Source organism: Anomaloglossus baeobatrachus, chromosome 1 (assembly GCF_048569485.1).
Source record: "Anomaloglossus baeobatrachus isolate aAnoBae1 chromosome 1, aAnoBae1.hap1, whole genome shotgun sequence".
NCBI lineage: Eukaryota > Metazoa > Chordata > Amphibia > Anura > Aromobatidae > Anomaloglossus > Anomaloglossus baeobatrachus.
Genome location: NC_134353.1, coordinates 924091673 through 924106438, shown reverse-complemented (window position 1 = coordinate 924106438; position 14766 = coordinate 924091673). Strand labels below are relative to the sequence as shown.

Here is a 14766-nt window from a genome sequence, read left to right as displayed (position 1 = left end):
TGAGCCCCCTCTCCCAGCCAGCGTGCCCAGTAGAAAAATGTGAAAATTGTCAGATGATAAAGTATTAATTCTCAAGAATTAATGTCTGATGCCTTTCTATTGTGTAAAAAAGGGGAAAGACCTATACCTCCAGTTGTGGGCAACCATCCAAAGTGGATGGGATAAATGTCAGAGACATGGTATCTCACACATGGCTGTCTTAACCAGCATGTTGGACGCAGCTACGGCCAGAAAAATGAATTAATCAATGCATGTGTACAACAGTTGAAAAGTATATTAACATGCCTAGACAATGGCTATGGACTGTGTACGTTATAATGGCATGAAGGAAGGCCAATAGTTAATGATGGAAAATATAACAATAGACAGTTCAAAGAATGTAGTATAGAAATGTCGCTGACTACAAAAAATGCCCATAAAATGGGAGAGCATATGTATCGCTATAGTAAAGAGGAAAGGGCAGACTGCAAAATAAATAAACTGCCCTTGGAAAAAGTGTTTGCGAAACGCTCGTTGGGGCTCCCCCCTCTCCCATCCACCGTGACCACTCTCCACCTCAGGTATAATAATTCTTTTGCTCCAAAATAGTTGATTGCTTTTGCAGTCTGCCCTTTCCTCTTTACTATAGCGATACATATGCTCTCCCATTTTATGGACATTTTTTGTACTCAGCAACATTTCTATACCACATTCTTTGAGCTGTCTATTGTTATATTGTTATAAAAAGGTATCAGACATTAATTCTTAGAATTAATACTATATCATTTGACAATTTTCACATTTTTCTACTGGTCACGCTGGCTGGGAGAGGGGGCTCAATTCTCGTTTTCCTGTCAATTTCATGCAGGTTTTCACAAAATATTTGCTAGCCCTGTTTTCTTACCTGATCTTCTATGGTTTTATTCCATTTTGTGACAATCAAATTTTTTGCATAATAAAATATTTAATAAAAATATATTTTTTCTACTATATTTTTGGTTTATGTTCTTCTTGTTCTCCTTTTATATAATGTCTATTATAGAACATACCCACTCGGGGGCTACAACGTAGTGGTACCCCGGTGTTATCTATCCAGTACTATGGCCTTGCTGCTATATTGTTTAATGTTTTAGGCTCTGTATAATGGTCTTTGAGGCAATGTGTGGTGATATTGTTTATTTACTGTATAGTGGTATATTTTAGGAAATGTATGGTGGAATTGTTTAGCTACTGTATAGTGGTATTTTAGGCACTGAGTGGTGATATTGTTTAGGCACTGTATATGTCACGCTGACACTATCGGGGTCGCGCCAGGTATAAGGGGACCCCCAATGAGTGCTGCCATAAACAGGGTATATCGGGGACATGAGACAATGGTGGGCCCTGGCTGTAGGGAGAGTAGAGCCGGGTCCCAACCAGCACTCACCTAGGGTTGATCCCTGTACTTCCTAATGTCCCTACACGGGTTCTTTCACCCTGTCGAAGATCACGCACCTAGGCCCCTTCTTACGCTAAACTCACACTGGCTAGTGAGAAGGCCAGTGAGAGCTCTAGTCCCATCATTGCAATAAACCATCACAAGGGTAGTTAGACAGACAGGGGGAAATAAACAAAAGGTTATAACAAAACTACACAGCTGCAGCCAGACACCAAGGCTGCAGGCAACACAAATCCAAACAGCAGAACAACTGCAGCAAAAGGTCCAGCAGCTTCTAAAGGCTTCCTCCTTCCAAATGTTGTCAGAACAGAATGAATCTTCTATTTCTGGCATCAGGTGATGTATAATATGACTATTTAAAGGAGATGGGAGTGGTCACGAACCGGCTGCATGTGGGGTGAATAAACCAGCAACTACCAGCATGGAAAATTACATTAACCCTTGCTGCACCAGCAGAAAGCAAATACATTTAATATACAGAGCTCCACATGATAATGTGGAGCTCAGATCCCAGAATCGTCACAAATAGCTCAAGGACAGAAGACACTCGTGACAGTATAATGGTATTTTAGACACTGTGTAGTAGAATTGTTTAGGTACTGAATAGTGGTATTTTAGGTACTGTATGTCAGAATTGTTTAGGCACTGTATAGTATTATTTTGAGACACTGGTGGTATTGTTAGGCACTGTATAGTGGTATTTTAGGCACTGAATGGTGGTATTGTATAGGCACTGTACAGTGGTATTTTTGAGACACTGTATGGTGGCATTGTTTAGCACTGTATATTGTTTTTTTAAGCCACTATATTGTGAAATTGTTTCAAATCTTCATGGTGGTATTTAGGCATTGTCCAGTTTTGTTTAGGTGGTATTATTGGGACTTTGTATAGTGCTATTATTTGGGAAGTCTATGGTGGTACTATTTAGACAAAACACAGTGGTCGAGTTTAAGCATTTTATGGTGGTATTTATATACTGTATGGTGGTATTGTTTATCTATAGCAGTGAGTTACTAGTTTTTGGTACTGTGGGTTAATGTTATTTCGGTATTGAATAGTGATATTTTTTGCATTTGGATAGATATTGTTTGAGCAGTGTATGGTGCATTATTGTATGGAAAATTCATTGTACAATTTGAACATTATTTTAGTAGTTTCCTGTTTTCTGAAAGCAATGTAGTGGTCAATCCCCTGATTACAGGGATGTATGACTTACAGGACCAATTGGCACAGTTTTGCTATAATCCTTATTTTCCGTGCTATAGATGTAGCGGTGCTCAAAAAGCTTCTCTGTATATAACCCCGCCAATGACTGGCAGCTCCATGTGTATACTGCATTGTGAGAAAGCTGCCAATCAGTGGTGGGGGCGGGGTTACACAGATTAGCCTGACTGCTGGTAGGGTGACTCATAGTCAAGCAATGATAATCTCCTGCTGATAAAACACTCATTGTATTGTAGCTAAAACACTGCCTAATAAGTGATAAATCCCTATATTCAGGGTGTCAATCATTATATTATTCTGCTTACGGATTTAATAGCAAAACCTGCTAACAGATTCCCTTCACAGGTAAACCTGGCTATCGGAATAGGTCCTCATACACATCAGACGGTCGCATATTCCTTCTCAAATTGGCCATTTTGGACAATATTAATCTAGACTAGGGATAGATAACTGCTGTCAGCCATAGAAATAGCAATCGAGTTGCACAATTTGTGTTATTTAGTCTGGGTTTTTGATGCAACCTAACTGTATTGATGCCGCCATACTGTACATCAGGACTATAAGACGTTACTATGTTTTCCTAGCCATGCTTGTTTCTGCTGGTGGCCATAATATATACGTATATAAATGATACAGGTAGATGATGGAGGTGCTCTGCGGAGCAGAATGATTACGCACTCACCCTTTGCCCATGGTTGCTATGCCAACATCTGTCAGCTTCATTCCGACACCTACGGAATTAAAAAGATATATATATATATATTTATATGTTAACGGATTGTGATTATCTATGCAATATTTGCATTTTCTATCGATATACTGCCATGACATGCGAGCAGCAATTCTCAGAGGCACAGAATTTGCATTACATACAATGATCGTTACTCGATAAATTAATACTTGTTGCAATATTACAATCTGTGTTTTTACATAGGACTGCAAAGTAGCCTTATAATGACAAGTACAGTATCCTTGTGGTGCAGCCGAGGAGCTGGGTCACTCATCATGAGGTTGTAGCGCCCCAAGGGGCAGGCGGTTAATCTACTCTACGCTGGGCCGTTTCAAGTCGGGTCAGGCGATGTCACGGGTGGACTTGCCCGATTCCGTTGCCCCGAGGCGTACAGTAAATGGTGGGGGAAGTGGGGTATTGGGAAAAGTTTGTTGTGATGACACCTGTGGCATGCGGCTAGGGAGCAGTTGCCGAGGCAGGTGTTATGGCAGCCGGGATGGTATCGCTCCCCACAGGCGGAGCGTGCCCCGGGTGGATAATGAGGGTTATAATGGCTGTTGGCCCCTAAACACTGGGTGGCGGGCCGGAAAGGACGAGTCAACACAGTCTCTGTGGGTTCAGGGTGCAGTTTACTCACAACTTCAGCTGCCAGCCCAGTCACACTGGTCACTGCCGTGATGGGCTCCGCTCAATCCCAGATCCGGTAAGGGTCTGTTTTGAGACAGAAGGAGAGAAAGTCCTATTTCTAGGGTGTCCCCATCCGCAGTTAGGTACCCTGGCTGAGCTGCCACTCCAAGCCCCTGGGCCCAATGAAGTCCAAGCTTTCAGAGATGTCTTGCCAGAACTAGAACTGGTCCTGACGGGTCTGTTTTTTATGTCTGTGTGTTGCGCCTATTTCTACCCCAAGTGGAACCAGCCCCCCAGGTGGCTGGCTTCAGTGACTGGGGAAGTCCCATGATCGTGATGGCCATCCCCCTGCCTACCCTGAGCCATCAAACTCTATGTGAAGGCTCCTGAGCTGTATGTAGTACCCTGAGTCATCCCACCCTATGTGAAGGCTCCTGAGCTGTATGTAGTACCCTGAGTCATCCCACCCTATGTGAAGGCTCCTGAGCTGTATGTAGTACCCTGAGCCATCCCACCCTATGTGAAGGCTCCTGAGCTGTATGTAGTACTCTGAGCCATCCCACCCTATGTGAAGGCTCCTGAGCTGTATGTAGTACCCTGAGCCATCCCACCCTATGTGAAGGCACCTAAGCTGTATGTAGTACCCGAGGCCATCCCACCCTATGTGAAGGCTCCTGAGCTGTATGTAGTACCCGAGGCCATCCGACCCTATGTGAAGGCTCCTGAGCTGTATGTAGTACCCGAGGCCATCCCACCCTATGTGAAGGCTCCTGAGCTGTATGTAGTACCCGAGGCCATCCCACCCTATGTGAAGGCTCCTGAGCTGTATGTAGTACCCGAGGCCATCCCACCCTATGTGAAGGCTCCCAAGCTGTATGAAGTACCCTGAGCCATCCTACAATATGTCAAGGCTCCTGAGCTGTATGTAGTACCCGAGGCCATCCCACCCTATGTGAAAGCTCCTGAGCTGTATGTAGTACCCTGAGTCATCCCACCCTATGTGAAGGCTCCTGAGCTGTATGTAGTACCCGAGGCCATCCCACCCTATGTGAAGGCTCCTGAGCTGTATGTAGTACCCTGAGTCATCCCACCCTATGTGAAGGCTCCTGAGCTGTATGTAGTACCCTGAGTCATCCCACCCTATGTGAAGGCTCCTGAGCTGTATGTAGTACCCTGAGTCATCCCACCCTATGTGAAGGCTCCTGAGCTGTATGTAGTACTCTGAGCCATCCCACCCTATGTGAAGGCTCCTGAGCTGTATGTAGTACCCTGAGTCATCCCACCCTATGTGAAGGCTCCTGAGCTGTATGTAGTACCCTGAGTCATCCCACCCTATGTGAAGGCTCCTGAGCTGTATGTAGTACCCTGAGTCATCCCACCCTATGTGAAGGCTCCTGAGCTGTATGTAGTACCCTGAGCCATCCCACCCAATGTGAAGGCACCTGAGCTGTATGTAGTACCCGAGGCCATCCCACCCTATGTGAAAGCTCCTGAGCTGTATGTAGTACCCGAGGCCATCCCACCCTATGTGAAGGCTCCTGAGCTGTATGTAGTACCCTGAGTCATCCCACCCTATGTGAAGGCTCCTGAGCTGTATGTAGTGTGTGAATGTGGAACACCGGTGATTAACCCCCCTCTTATCTGAGATGAATACCACACCTTAATTGAAATGCAGTACCCTTTGGCGACCAGAGCCTCAGGGGCGCCACAACGTCACAATGTGTTAATTGTGGTTTCACATAGTGTTGAGAAAAAAACAAACTGCAAGAAGACAGACCAGCAAGAAGATATGTACTCATTATGTGCATCTAAAAGGGAACTTGTCAGCACGTTCTTCCATACAGAGGCAGTGGTGCGGCTGTGTATGTGCTTGTTCCCCAGTACAAATTATATTTATTTTGTAAAGATCTGATGTGCCAGTCATGAAAAATCTAGCATAGAAGTCATATGCAAATCAGGCTAGAAGTGCATGGGGGTGTGAACTGCTTCTTATAAGTGCATTGACACGCCCCCAATGAGATTCCAGCCTGATTTACATAGGACTTCAGTGCTAGATTTCTCATGACGGGTACATAGGATCTGTACAGAAAAGGTATCTTTTTATATTTGGTGTAAGAGCCTTCTCATCTGTATGGCTACTTCCATATGTAACAATGTGCTGACAGGTTCTCTTTAAGGGATTAATAGCCCGGCTGCTTTAATTTCCAATAGCTAATGTTAATTGTATCCTTTTCTGGTTTCCCGGGTCAACTTTCTCCCCACACCCCAGCCTCTGCTATTAGTCTGGATTTGCAAAATGTCAATACTGTTTTATTTCTTGTAATGATGTTTGGAAAAGGTCCGCTCTTGTTTTAAGTAGGCAGCGCCGCAGCGGTACCACGAAGACATGTCAATGATTCGCCAAAGATTAGTCTCAAGGAGCTTGACTTGCTTTATAGAGCGATAACATCAAACTATGGAAGCCGTACACTTCTATGGCTGATGCCCAAATTGAAGAATGTTTTTATGGGTGACTTTATTGTTACGCCTGCTTCCATGTTCCAAAATCTAGTGGTATTAAGAAGCAACAGGTGGATATTTTCATCAAAAGTAGTAAAGATGATGAACTCTTTTAAAATTTATCACAAAAATGGGATTCTTGGAAAGTTAATTGTCGCAAATTGCAATACTGCAAAGCCTCCAATTGCCAATCTGCACCCAAATCTGCATGTTCTGGCAGGAAAAATAGTGCAAAAAAAAAAGCCCAGCACTTTTTGCCACATTTTTTGCAGTGATCTGCTTTGGGGTTTTTTCAGCAATTTGCCGTGGTTTTATTTGCAGTGATTTTGCACATTTTTTGAAGAAATTTGCTGTGTTTTTTTTGCTGCGCTTTGCCACATTTTTAATGCACTTTTTGCATTGTTTTCAATGGTGAAAATGCAGAAAAAATTAACATGCTGCAGGTGTTTTCTGCAACAAAATCTGTAAAGAAAAATACCTGAATATGTGCACTACCAGATCAGATCAGATCTCATACTTTGCACTGATGAGGGGCAATCACCCTGAAACATCGTGCCTGCAAATTTAGGTTCTAATCTGGCATAAATCCGAAATCATATGACCATGCTCCTTAAAGGGTCACTTTTGACTTTTAGGATTGCTACCTCCAATAGGGGGCGCTAGAGTTCATCTACTTCCTCACTGAGGAGGCAATTTTCATATTTCCCAGAGGAGCATTGTGGCTCAAAGTCTCCTCACCACTGGCCTGCTGGAATGGTATGTCAGTCTCCGCAAGGAGAATAGTTTACAAAAACTTATGACAAGCTGACTGACACAGATTTCAGATTTTATTCTATGTAAAAAGTATTGCGCTGACTTGCGGATGCTTTCTAGTCCAATAAGAATGAAGGAAAACAAAATGTGCAATAGTGATTCAAATGGTGGTTATACAAGAAAAGAAAAAATGGAATACTTGGTGTAAAATAAAACAAAACGGTCCACTTTTGACTTGGTGACAGGTCCTCTTTAAATAGCTCTTGTTTCATTAGTTTGTTGTAAATGGCAGGAAATTTGTAAATGTTGCTAATTAACCCTTTTGATAGCGGCTGTACATGGAGATGAGGCTGATGATCTCTCTGTCTGGCAGCAGACCTAAATAATCTGTAATTCATTAAATTACTTCTGCTATTCGCATGTAACAGCGGACAGATGGCTGACTGGTTAGTGTCTGGTGCCAGTAGTTTCTTCTACTAGTATCACAATATTCCCCTGCTGTGAATTGTATATACTCCAATCCTCTTCCCTGGCTGTGAGATCACTTGTTACAATATATTGCGTCCAGTACAAGCACACTCCAAGATATAAGCCAAAAAGACGCCCCCATGTGGGGGTAGGTATCAAATCACTTCTTGATGCTTAAATGGATGGTTAATTCAAACCTTAAATCAGCTGAGAAAAATCATAGAAATATTTAAAAAAAAATTGCAATCTATAAATTAAAATAATATGCGAGTCATATTAATTCCTTTTTTTTTTTGTAAATTTGTAGAAAAATAAATTATTGCAATTTCCACACTGACCACTAGATGTCAGCACAATACATGATATTTTGGAAAAGCTTCTCATTTTACTGCCGGCAGTAAAACTGAAAGATGTCTCGATACTTTTAAACTGATGAGTAAAATAGAAAATAATGATGATTGTCTGCAGAAACACGTGATCTCACCTTGCATATCCGTGATGAGCAAGTTTCCATTGGTCCTGTCAAATACCCAGTGCTGAAAGGTGCAGCATTTCTGCCCAGCTTCCGAATCTTTTCTCAGTACGTTAATCTCTTTCCCATCTTTGATGGAATACTTCACAAAGTCTCCTATAAGTTCCTCCTCCACTGTGGCGTACGGGATGTTGTTGGCTGGACGATGAATGAGGAAAATGGGGATTATTCTAAAAAAAAAAAATAATAAAAAATTATAGAGTTTTATTGGACGGTCATTACTTTACCCAGATACAGAATATTTCTCAGGTGAGTTCACTAGAAGTTCGCAAGAAACTTTCATGATCAGTTTAAAGGGAATCTGTCAGAACAGTGCTACGGGGAGGCAGGGAATAACAGGGGACCGGTGCTTCTAAACTGGCTAGGGGGGCCCCAGCTGTCAATGATCCCAGAGATACGTATGAAGGTGATTATGTCTGGGCCACCTTTCAACCCCGATTCCTGACCACCACGATCTAGCACCCCCTCCCTCCCTACCCCAGGGATGAGGGGGCCAGGACAGGAGCGTGTAAAAACCCAACAGTAATGGACAAACAAGGAAAACCAAAACTCTAAAGGCCACAGTCTCACTAAGCGACATCGCTAGCGACATCGCTGCTGAGTCACGGTTTTTGCGATGCAACAGCGATCTTGCTAGCGATGTCGCTGTGTGTGACATCCAGCAACGACCTGGCCCCTGCTGTGAGGTCTCCGGTCGCTGCTGAATGTCCTGGACCATTTCTTCAAAGGCGATGTCCTGCTGGACAGGATGCATCGCTATGTTTGACACTGTGTGACAGGGTCCCAATGACAGCAGAGATCGTTATACAGGTCGCGAGTCGTTGGTAAGGTCTGACTGTATGACATCTCACCAGCAACCTCCCAGCGACTTACCAGCGATCCTTATCAGGTCGCATCGTTTTCGGGATCACTGGTAAGTCGTTAAATGTGACAGGGGATTTAAGGGGGCTTTACACAGTAGCGATATCGGTAACGATATCGCTATCGTGCGTACCCACCCCCAATGTTTGTGCAACACCGGCATATCGCTGCCCGTCGCGCACAAAATCGCGCTCCCCCGTCACACGGCTTACCTGCCCTACGACGTCGCTATGGCCGGCGATCCGCCTCCTTTCTAAGGGAGCGGGTTGTGCAGCGTCACAGCGACGTCACATGCCAGCCGTCCAATAGAAGTGGAGGGGCGGAGATGAGCGGGACGTAAACATCCCGGCCACCTCCTTCCTTCCGCATTGCCGATGGAGGCAGGTAAGGAGATGTTCCTCGCTCCTGCGGTGTCACACACAGCGATGTGTGCTGCTGCAGGAACGAGGAACAAAATCGGTAATGAGAGGTGAACGATTTTTGGTTTTAGGACGACCGCTCCACGGCAAACGATTTTTGCCACTTTTGCGATCGTTTTAGGTCACACATGACTGTTACACGCTGCGATAACGTTAATGACACCGGATGTGCGTCACTAACGACGTGACCCCGACGATAAAACATTAACGATATCGTAGCGTGTAAAGCCCCCTTAACACACAGCATGTTCACATAGAGTAATCAGACAACAAGTGATAAGGAGAAAACTAAAGCAGGGAGGACACACAGAGCTCACATCCAGCCTATATTACTGGGAGAGACACAGAGCTCACATCCAGCCTATATTACTGGGAGAGACACACAGACCTCACATCCAGCCTATATTACTGGGAGAAACACACAGACCTCACATCCAGCCTATATTACTGGGAGAGACACAGAGCTCACATCCAGCCTATATTACTGGGAGAGACGAACAGAGCTCACATCCAGCCTATATTACTGGGAGAGACACACAGACCTCACATCCAGCCTATATTACTGGGAGACACACAGACCTCACATCCAGCCTATATTACTGGGAGAGACGAACAGAGCTCACATCCAGCCTATATTACTGGGAGAGACACACAGAGCTCACATCCAACCTATATTACTGGGAGAAACACAGACCTCACATCCAGCCTATATTACTGGGAGACACACAGAGCTCACATCCAGACTATATTACTGGAGAAACACACAGACCTCACATCCAGCCTATATTACTGGGAGAGACACACAGAGCTCACATCCAACCTATATTACTGGGAGAAACACAGACCTCACATCCAGCCTATATTACTGGGAGACACACAGACCTCACATCCAGCCTATATTACTGGGAGACACACAGACCTTACATCCAGCTTATATTACTGGGAGACACACAGAGCTCACACCCAGCTTATATTACTGGAGAGACATACACAGTTCACATCCAGCCTATATTACTGGGAGCGACACAGAGAGCTCACATCCAGCCTATATTACTGGGAGAGACACAAATACCTCACATCCAGCCTATATTACTGGGAGAGACACAGAGCTCACATTCAGCCTATATTACTGGAGAGACACACAGACCTCACATCCAGCCTATATTACTGGGAGAGACACACAGAGCTCACATCCAACCTATATTACTGGGAGAAACACAGACCTCACATCCAGCCTATATTACTGGGAGACACACAGACCTCACATCCAGCCTATATTACTGGGAGAAACACAGGCCTCACATCCAGCTTATATTACTGGAAGACACAGAGAGCTCACATCCAGCCTATATTACTGGGAGACACACACAGTTCACATCCAGCCTATATTACTGGGAGAGACACAGAGAGCTCACATCCATCCTATATTACTGGGAGAGACACACATACCTCACATCCAGCCTATATTACTGGAGAGACACGCAGAGCTCACATCCGGCCTATATTACTGGGAGACACCCAGATCTCACATCCAGCCTATATTACTGGGAAACACAGATCTCACATCCAGCCTATATTACTGGGAGACACACAGAGCTCACATCCAGCCTATATTACTGGGAGAGGCACAGAGCTCACATTCAGCCTATATTATTGGAGACACACAAAAGAGCTCACATCCAGCCTATATTACTGGTAGAGACACACAGATCTCACATCCAGCCTATATTATTGGGAGACACTCAGAACTCACATCCATCCTATATTACTGGAGAGACACACAGACCTCGCATCCAGGGTATATTACTGGAGAGACACACAGACCTCACATCCAGCCTTTATTACTGGGAGACAAACAGACCTCACATTCAGCCTCTATTACTGGGAGACACACAGAGCTCACATCCAGCCTATATTATTGGTAGAGACGCACAGATCTCACATCCAGCCTATATTACTGGGAGACACACAGAGCTCACATCCAGCCTATATTACTGGGAGAGACACAGAGCTCACATCCAGCCTATATTACTGGCAGAGACACATAGAGCTCACATGCAGCCTATATTACTGGGAGACACACATACCTCACATCCAGCCTATATTACTGGTAGAGACGCACAGATCTCACATCCAGCCTATATTACTGGGAGACACACAGAGCTCCCATCCAGCCTATATTACTGGGAGAGACACAGAGCTCACATCCAGCCTATATTACTGGGAGAGACACAGAGCTCACATCCAGCCTATATTACTGGGAGAGACACACAGACCTCACATCCAGCCTATATTACTGGGAGAGACACAGAGCTCACATCCAGCCTATATTACTGGGAGAGATGAACAGAGCTCACATCCAGCCTATATTACTGGGAGAGACACACAGACCTCACATCCAGCCTATATTACTGGGAGACACACAGACCTCACATCCAACCTATATTAGTGGGAGAAACACAGACCTCACATCCAGCCTATATTACTGGGAGACATACAGACCTCACATCCAGCCTATAATAACGGGAGTGACACACAGGCCTCACATCCAGCCTATATTACTGGGAGAAACACAGACCCCTCACATCCATCCTATATTACTGGGAGAGACACACAGACCTCACATCCAGCCTATATTACTGGGACAGACACACAGAGCTCACATCCAGCCTATATTACTGGGAGACACACACAGACCTCACATCCAGCCTATATTACTGGGAGAGACACACAGACCTCACATCCAGCCTATATTACTGGGAGAGACACATACCTCACATCCAGCCTATATTACTGGGAGAGACACACAGACCTCACATCCAGCCTATATTACTGGGAGAGACACATACCTCACATCCAGCCTATATTACTGGGAGACACACAGAGCTCACATCCAGCCTATATTACTGGAGAAACACACAGACCTCACATCCAGCCTATATTACTGGGAGAGACACACAGAGCTCACATCCAGCCTATATTACTGGGAGACACACAGACCTCACATCCAGCTTAGATTACTGGGAGAAACACAGACCTCACATCCAGCCTATATTACTGGGAGAGACACATACCTCACATCCAGCCTATATTACTGGAGAGACACACACAGTTCACATCCAGCCTATATTACTGGGAGAGACACAGAGAGCTCACATCCAGCCTATATTACTGGGAGAGACACATAAAGCTCACATCCAGCCTATATTACTGGAGAGACACACAGAGCTCACATCCAGCCTATATTACTGGGAAACTCAGATCTCACATCCAGCCTATATTACTGGGAGACACACAGAGCTCACATCCAGCCTATATTACTGGAGAGACACACAGACCTCACATCCAGCCTATATTACTGGGAGAGACACACAGAGCTCACATCCAGCCTATATTACTGGGAGACACACAGAGCTCACATCCAGCCTATATTACTGGGAGAGACACAGAGCTCACATCCAGCCTACATTACTGGGAGAGACACAGAGCTCACATCCAGCCTATATTACTGGGAGAGACACGCAGACCTCACATCCAGCCTATATTACTGGGAGAGACACATAGAGCTCACATCCAGCCTATATTACTGGGAGAAACACACAGAGCTCACATCCAACCTATATTACTGGGAGAAACACAGACCTCACATCCAGCCTATATTACTGGGAGACACACAGACCTCACATCCAGCCTATAATACCGGGAGTGACACACAGACCTCACATCCAGCCTATATTACTGGAAGAGACACACATAGCTCACATCCAGCCTATATTACTGGGAGACACACACAGACCTCACATCCAGCCTATATTACTGGGAGAGACACACAGACCTCAAATCCAGCCTATATTACTGGGAGAGACCAATACCTCACATCCAGCCTATATTACTGGGAGAGACACACAGACCTCACATCCAGCCTATATTACTGGGAGAAACACAGACCCCTCACATCCAGCCTATATTACTGGGAGAGACACACAGACCTCACATCCAGCCTATATTACTGGGAGAGACACACAGAGCTCACATCCAGCCTATATTACTGGGAGACACACACAGACCTCACATCCAGCCAATATTACTGAGAGAGACACAGAGAGCTAACTTCCAGCCTATATTACTGGAGAGACACACAGACCTCGCATCCAGGGTATATTACTGGAGAGACACACAGACCTCACATCTAGCCTTTATTACTGGGAGACACACAGACCTCACATTCAGCCTATATTACTGGGAGACACACAGACCTCACATCCAGCCTATATTATTGGTAGAGACGCACAGATCTCACATCCACCCTATATTACTGGGAGACACACATACCTCACTTCCAGCCTATATTACTGGCAGAGACACACAGATCTCACATCCAGCCTATATTACTGGGAGAGACACAGAGCTCACATCCAGCCTATATTACTGGGAGAGACACGCAGACCTTACATTCAGCCTATATTACTGGGAGAGACACATAGAGCTCACATCCAACCTATATTACTGGGAGAGACACAGACCTCACATCCAGCCTATATTACTGGGAGACACACAGACCTCACGTCCAGCCTATAATACCGGGAGTGACACACAGGCCTCACATCCAGCCTATATTACTGGGAGAAACACAGACCCCTCACATCCATCCTATATTACTGGGAGAGACACACAGACCTCACATCCAGCCTATATTACTGGGAGAGACACATACCTCAAATCCAGCCTATATTACTGGGAGAGACACACAGAGCTCACATCCAGCCTATATTACTGGGAGAGACACATACCTCACATCCAGCCTATATTACTGGGAGAGACACACAGACCTCACATCCAGCCTATATTACTGGGAGAGACACATACCTCACATCCAGCCTATATTACTGGGAGAGACACACAGACCTCACATCCAGCCTATATTACTGGGAGAGACACATACCTCACATCCAGCCTATATTACTGGGAGACACACAGAGCTCACATCCAGCCTATATTTCTGGAGAAACACACAGACCTCACATCCAGCCTATATTACTGGGAGAGACACACAGAGCTCACATCCAACCTATATTACTGGGAGAAACACAGACCTCACATCCAGCCTATATTTCTGGGAGAGACACAGACCTCACATCCAGCTTAGATTACTGGGAGAAACACAGACCTCACATCCAGCCTATATTACTGGGAGAGACACATACCTCACATCCAGCCTATATTTCTGGGAGACACA

At 45.1% G+C, this 14766-nt stretch overlaps 1 protein-coding gene across 1 annotated transcript in view; it reads right to left on the bottom strand.

The window, feature by feature from the left end:
* Positions 1-14766, bottom strand: part of ALPK2 (alpha kinase 2) — a 224640-nt gene that overhangs the window by 27994 nt on the left and 181880 nt on the right. The window contains exons 10-11 of the mRNA XM_075327957.1: positions 8203-8420; positions 3324-3372 (exon numbers count right to left, since the gene is read on the bottom strand). Of these exons, the coding sequence (XP_075184072.1) occupies positions 3324-3372; positions 8203-8420 (267 nt within the window). The remainder of the gene's footprint in view (positions 1-3323; positions 3373-8202; positions 8421-14766) is intronic.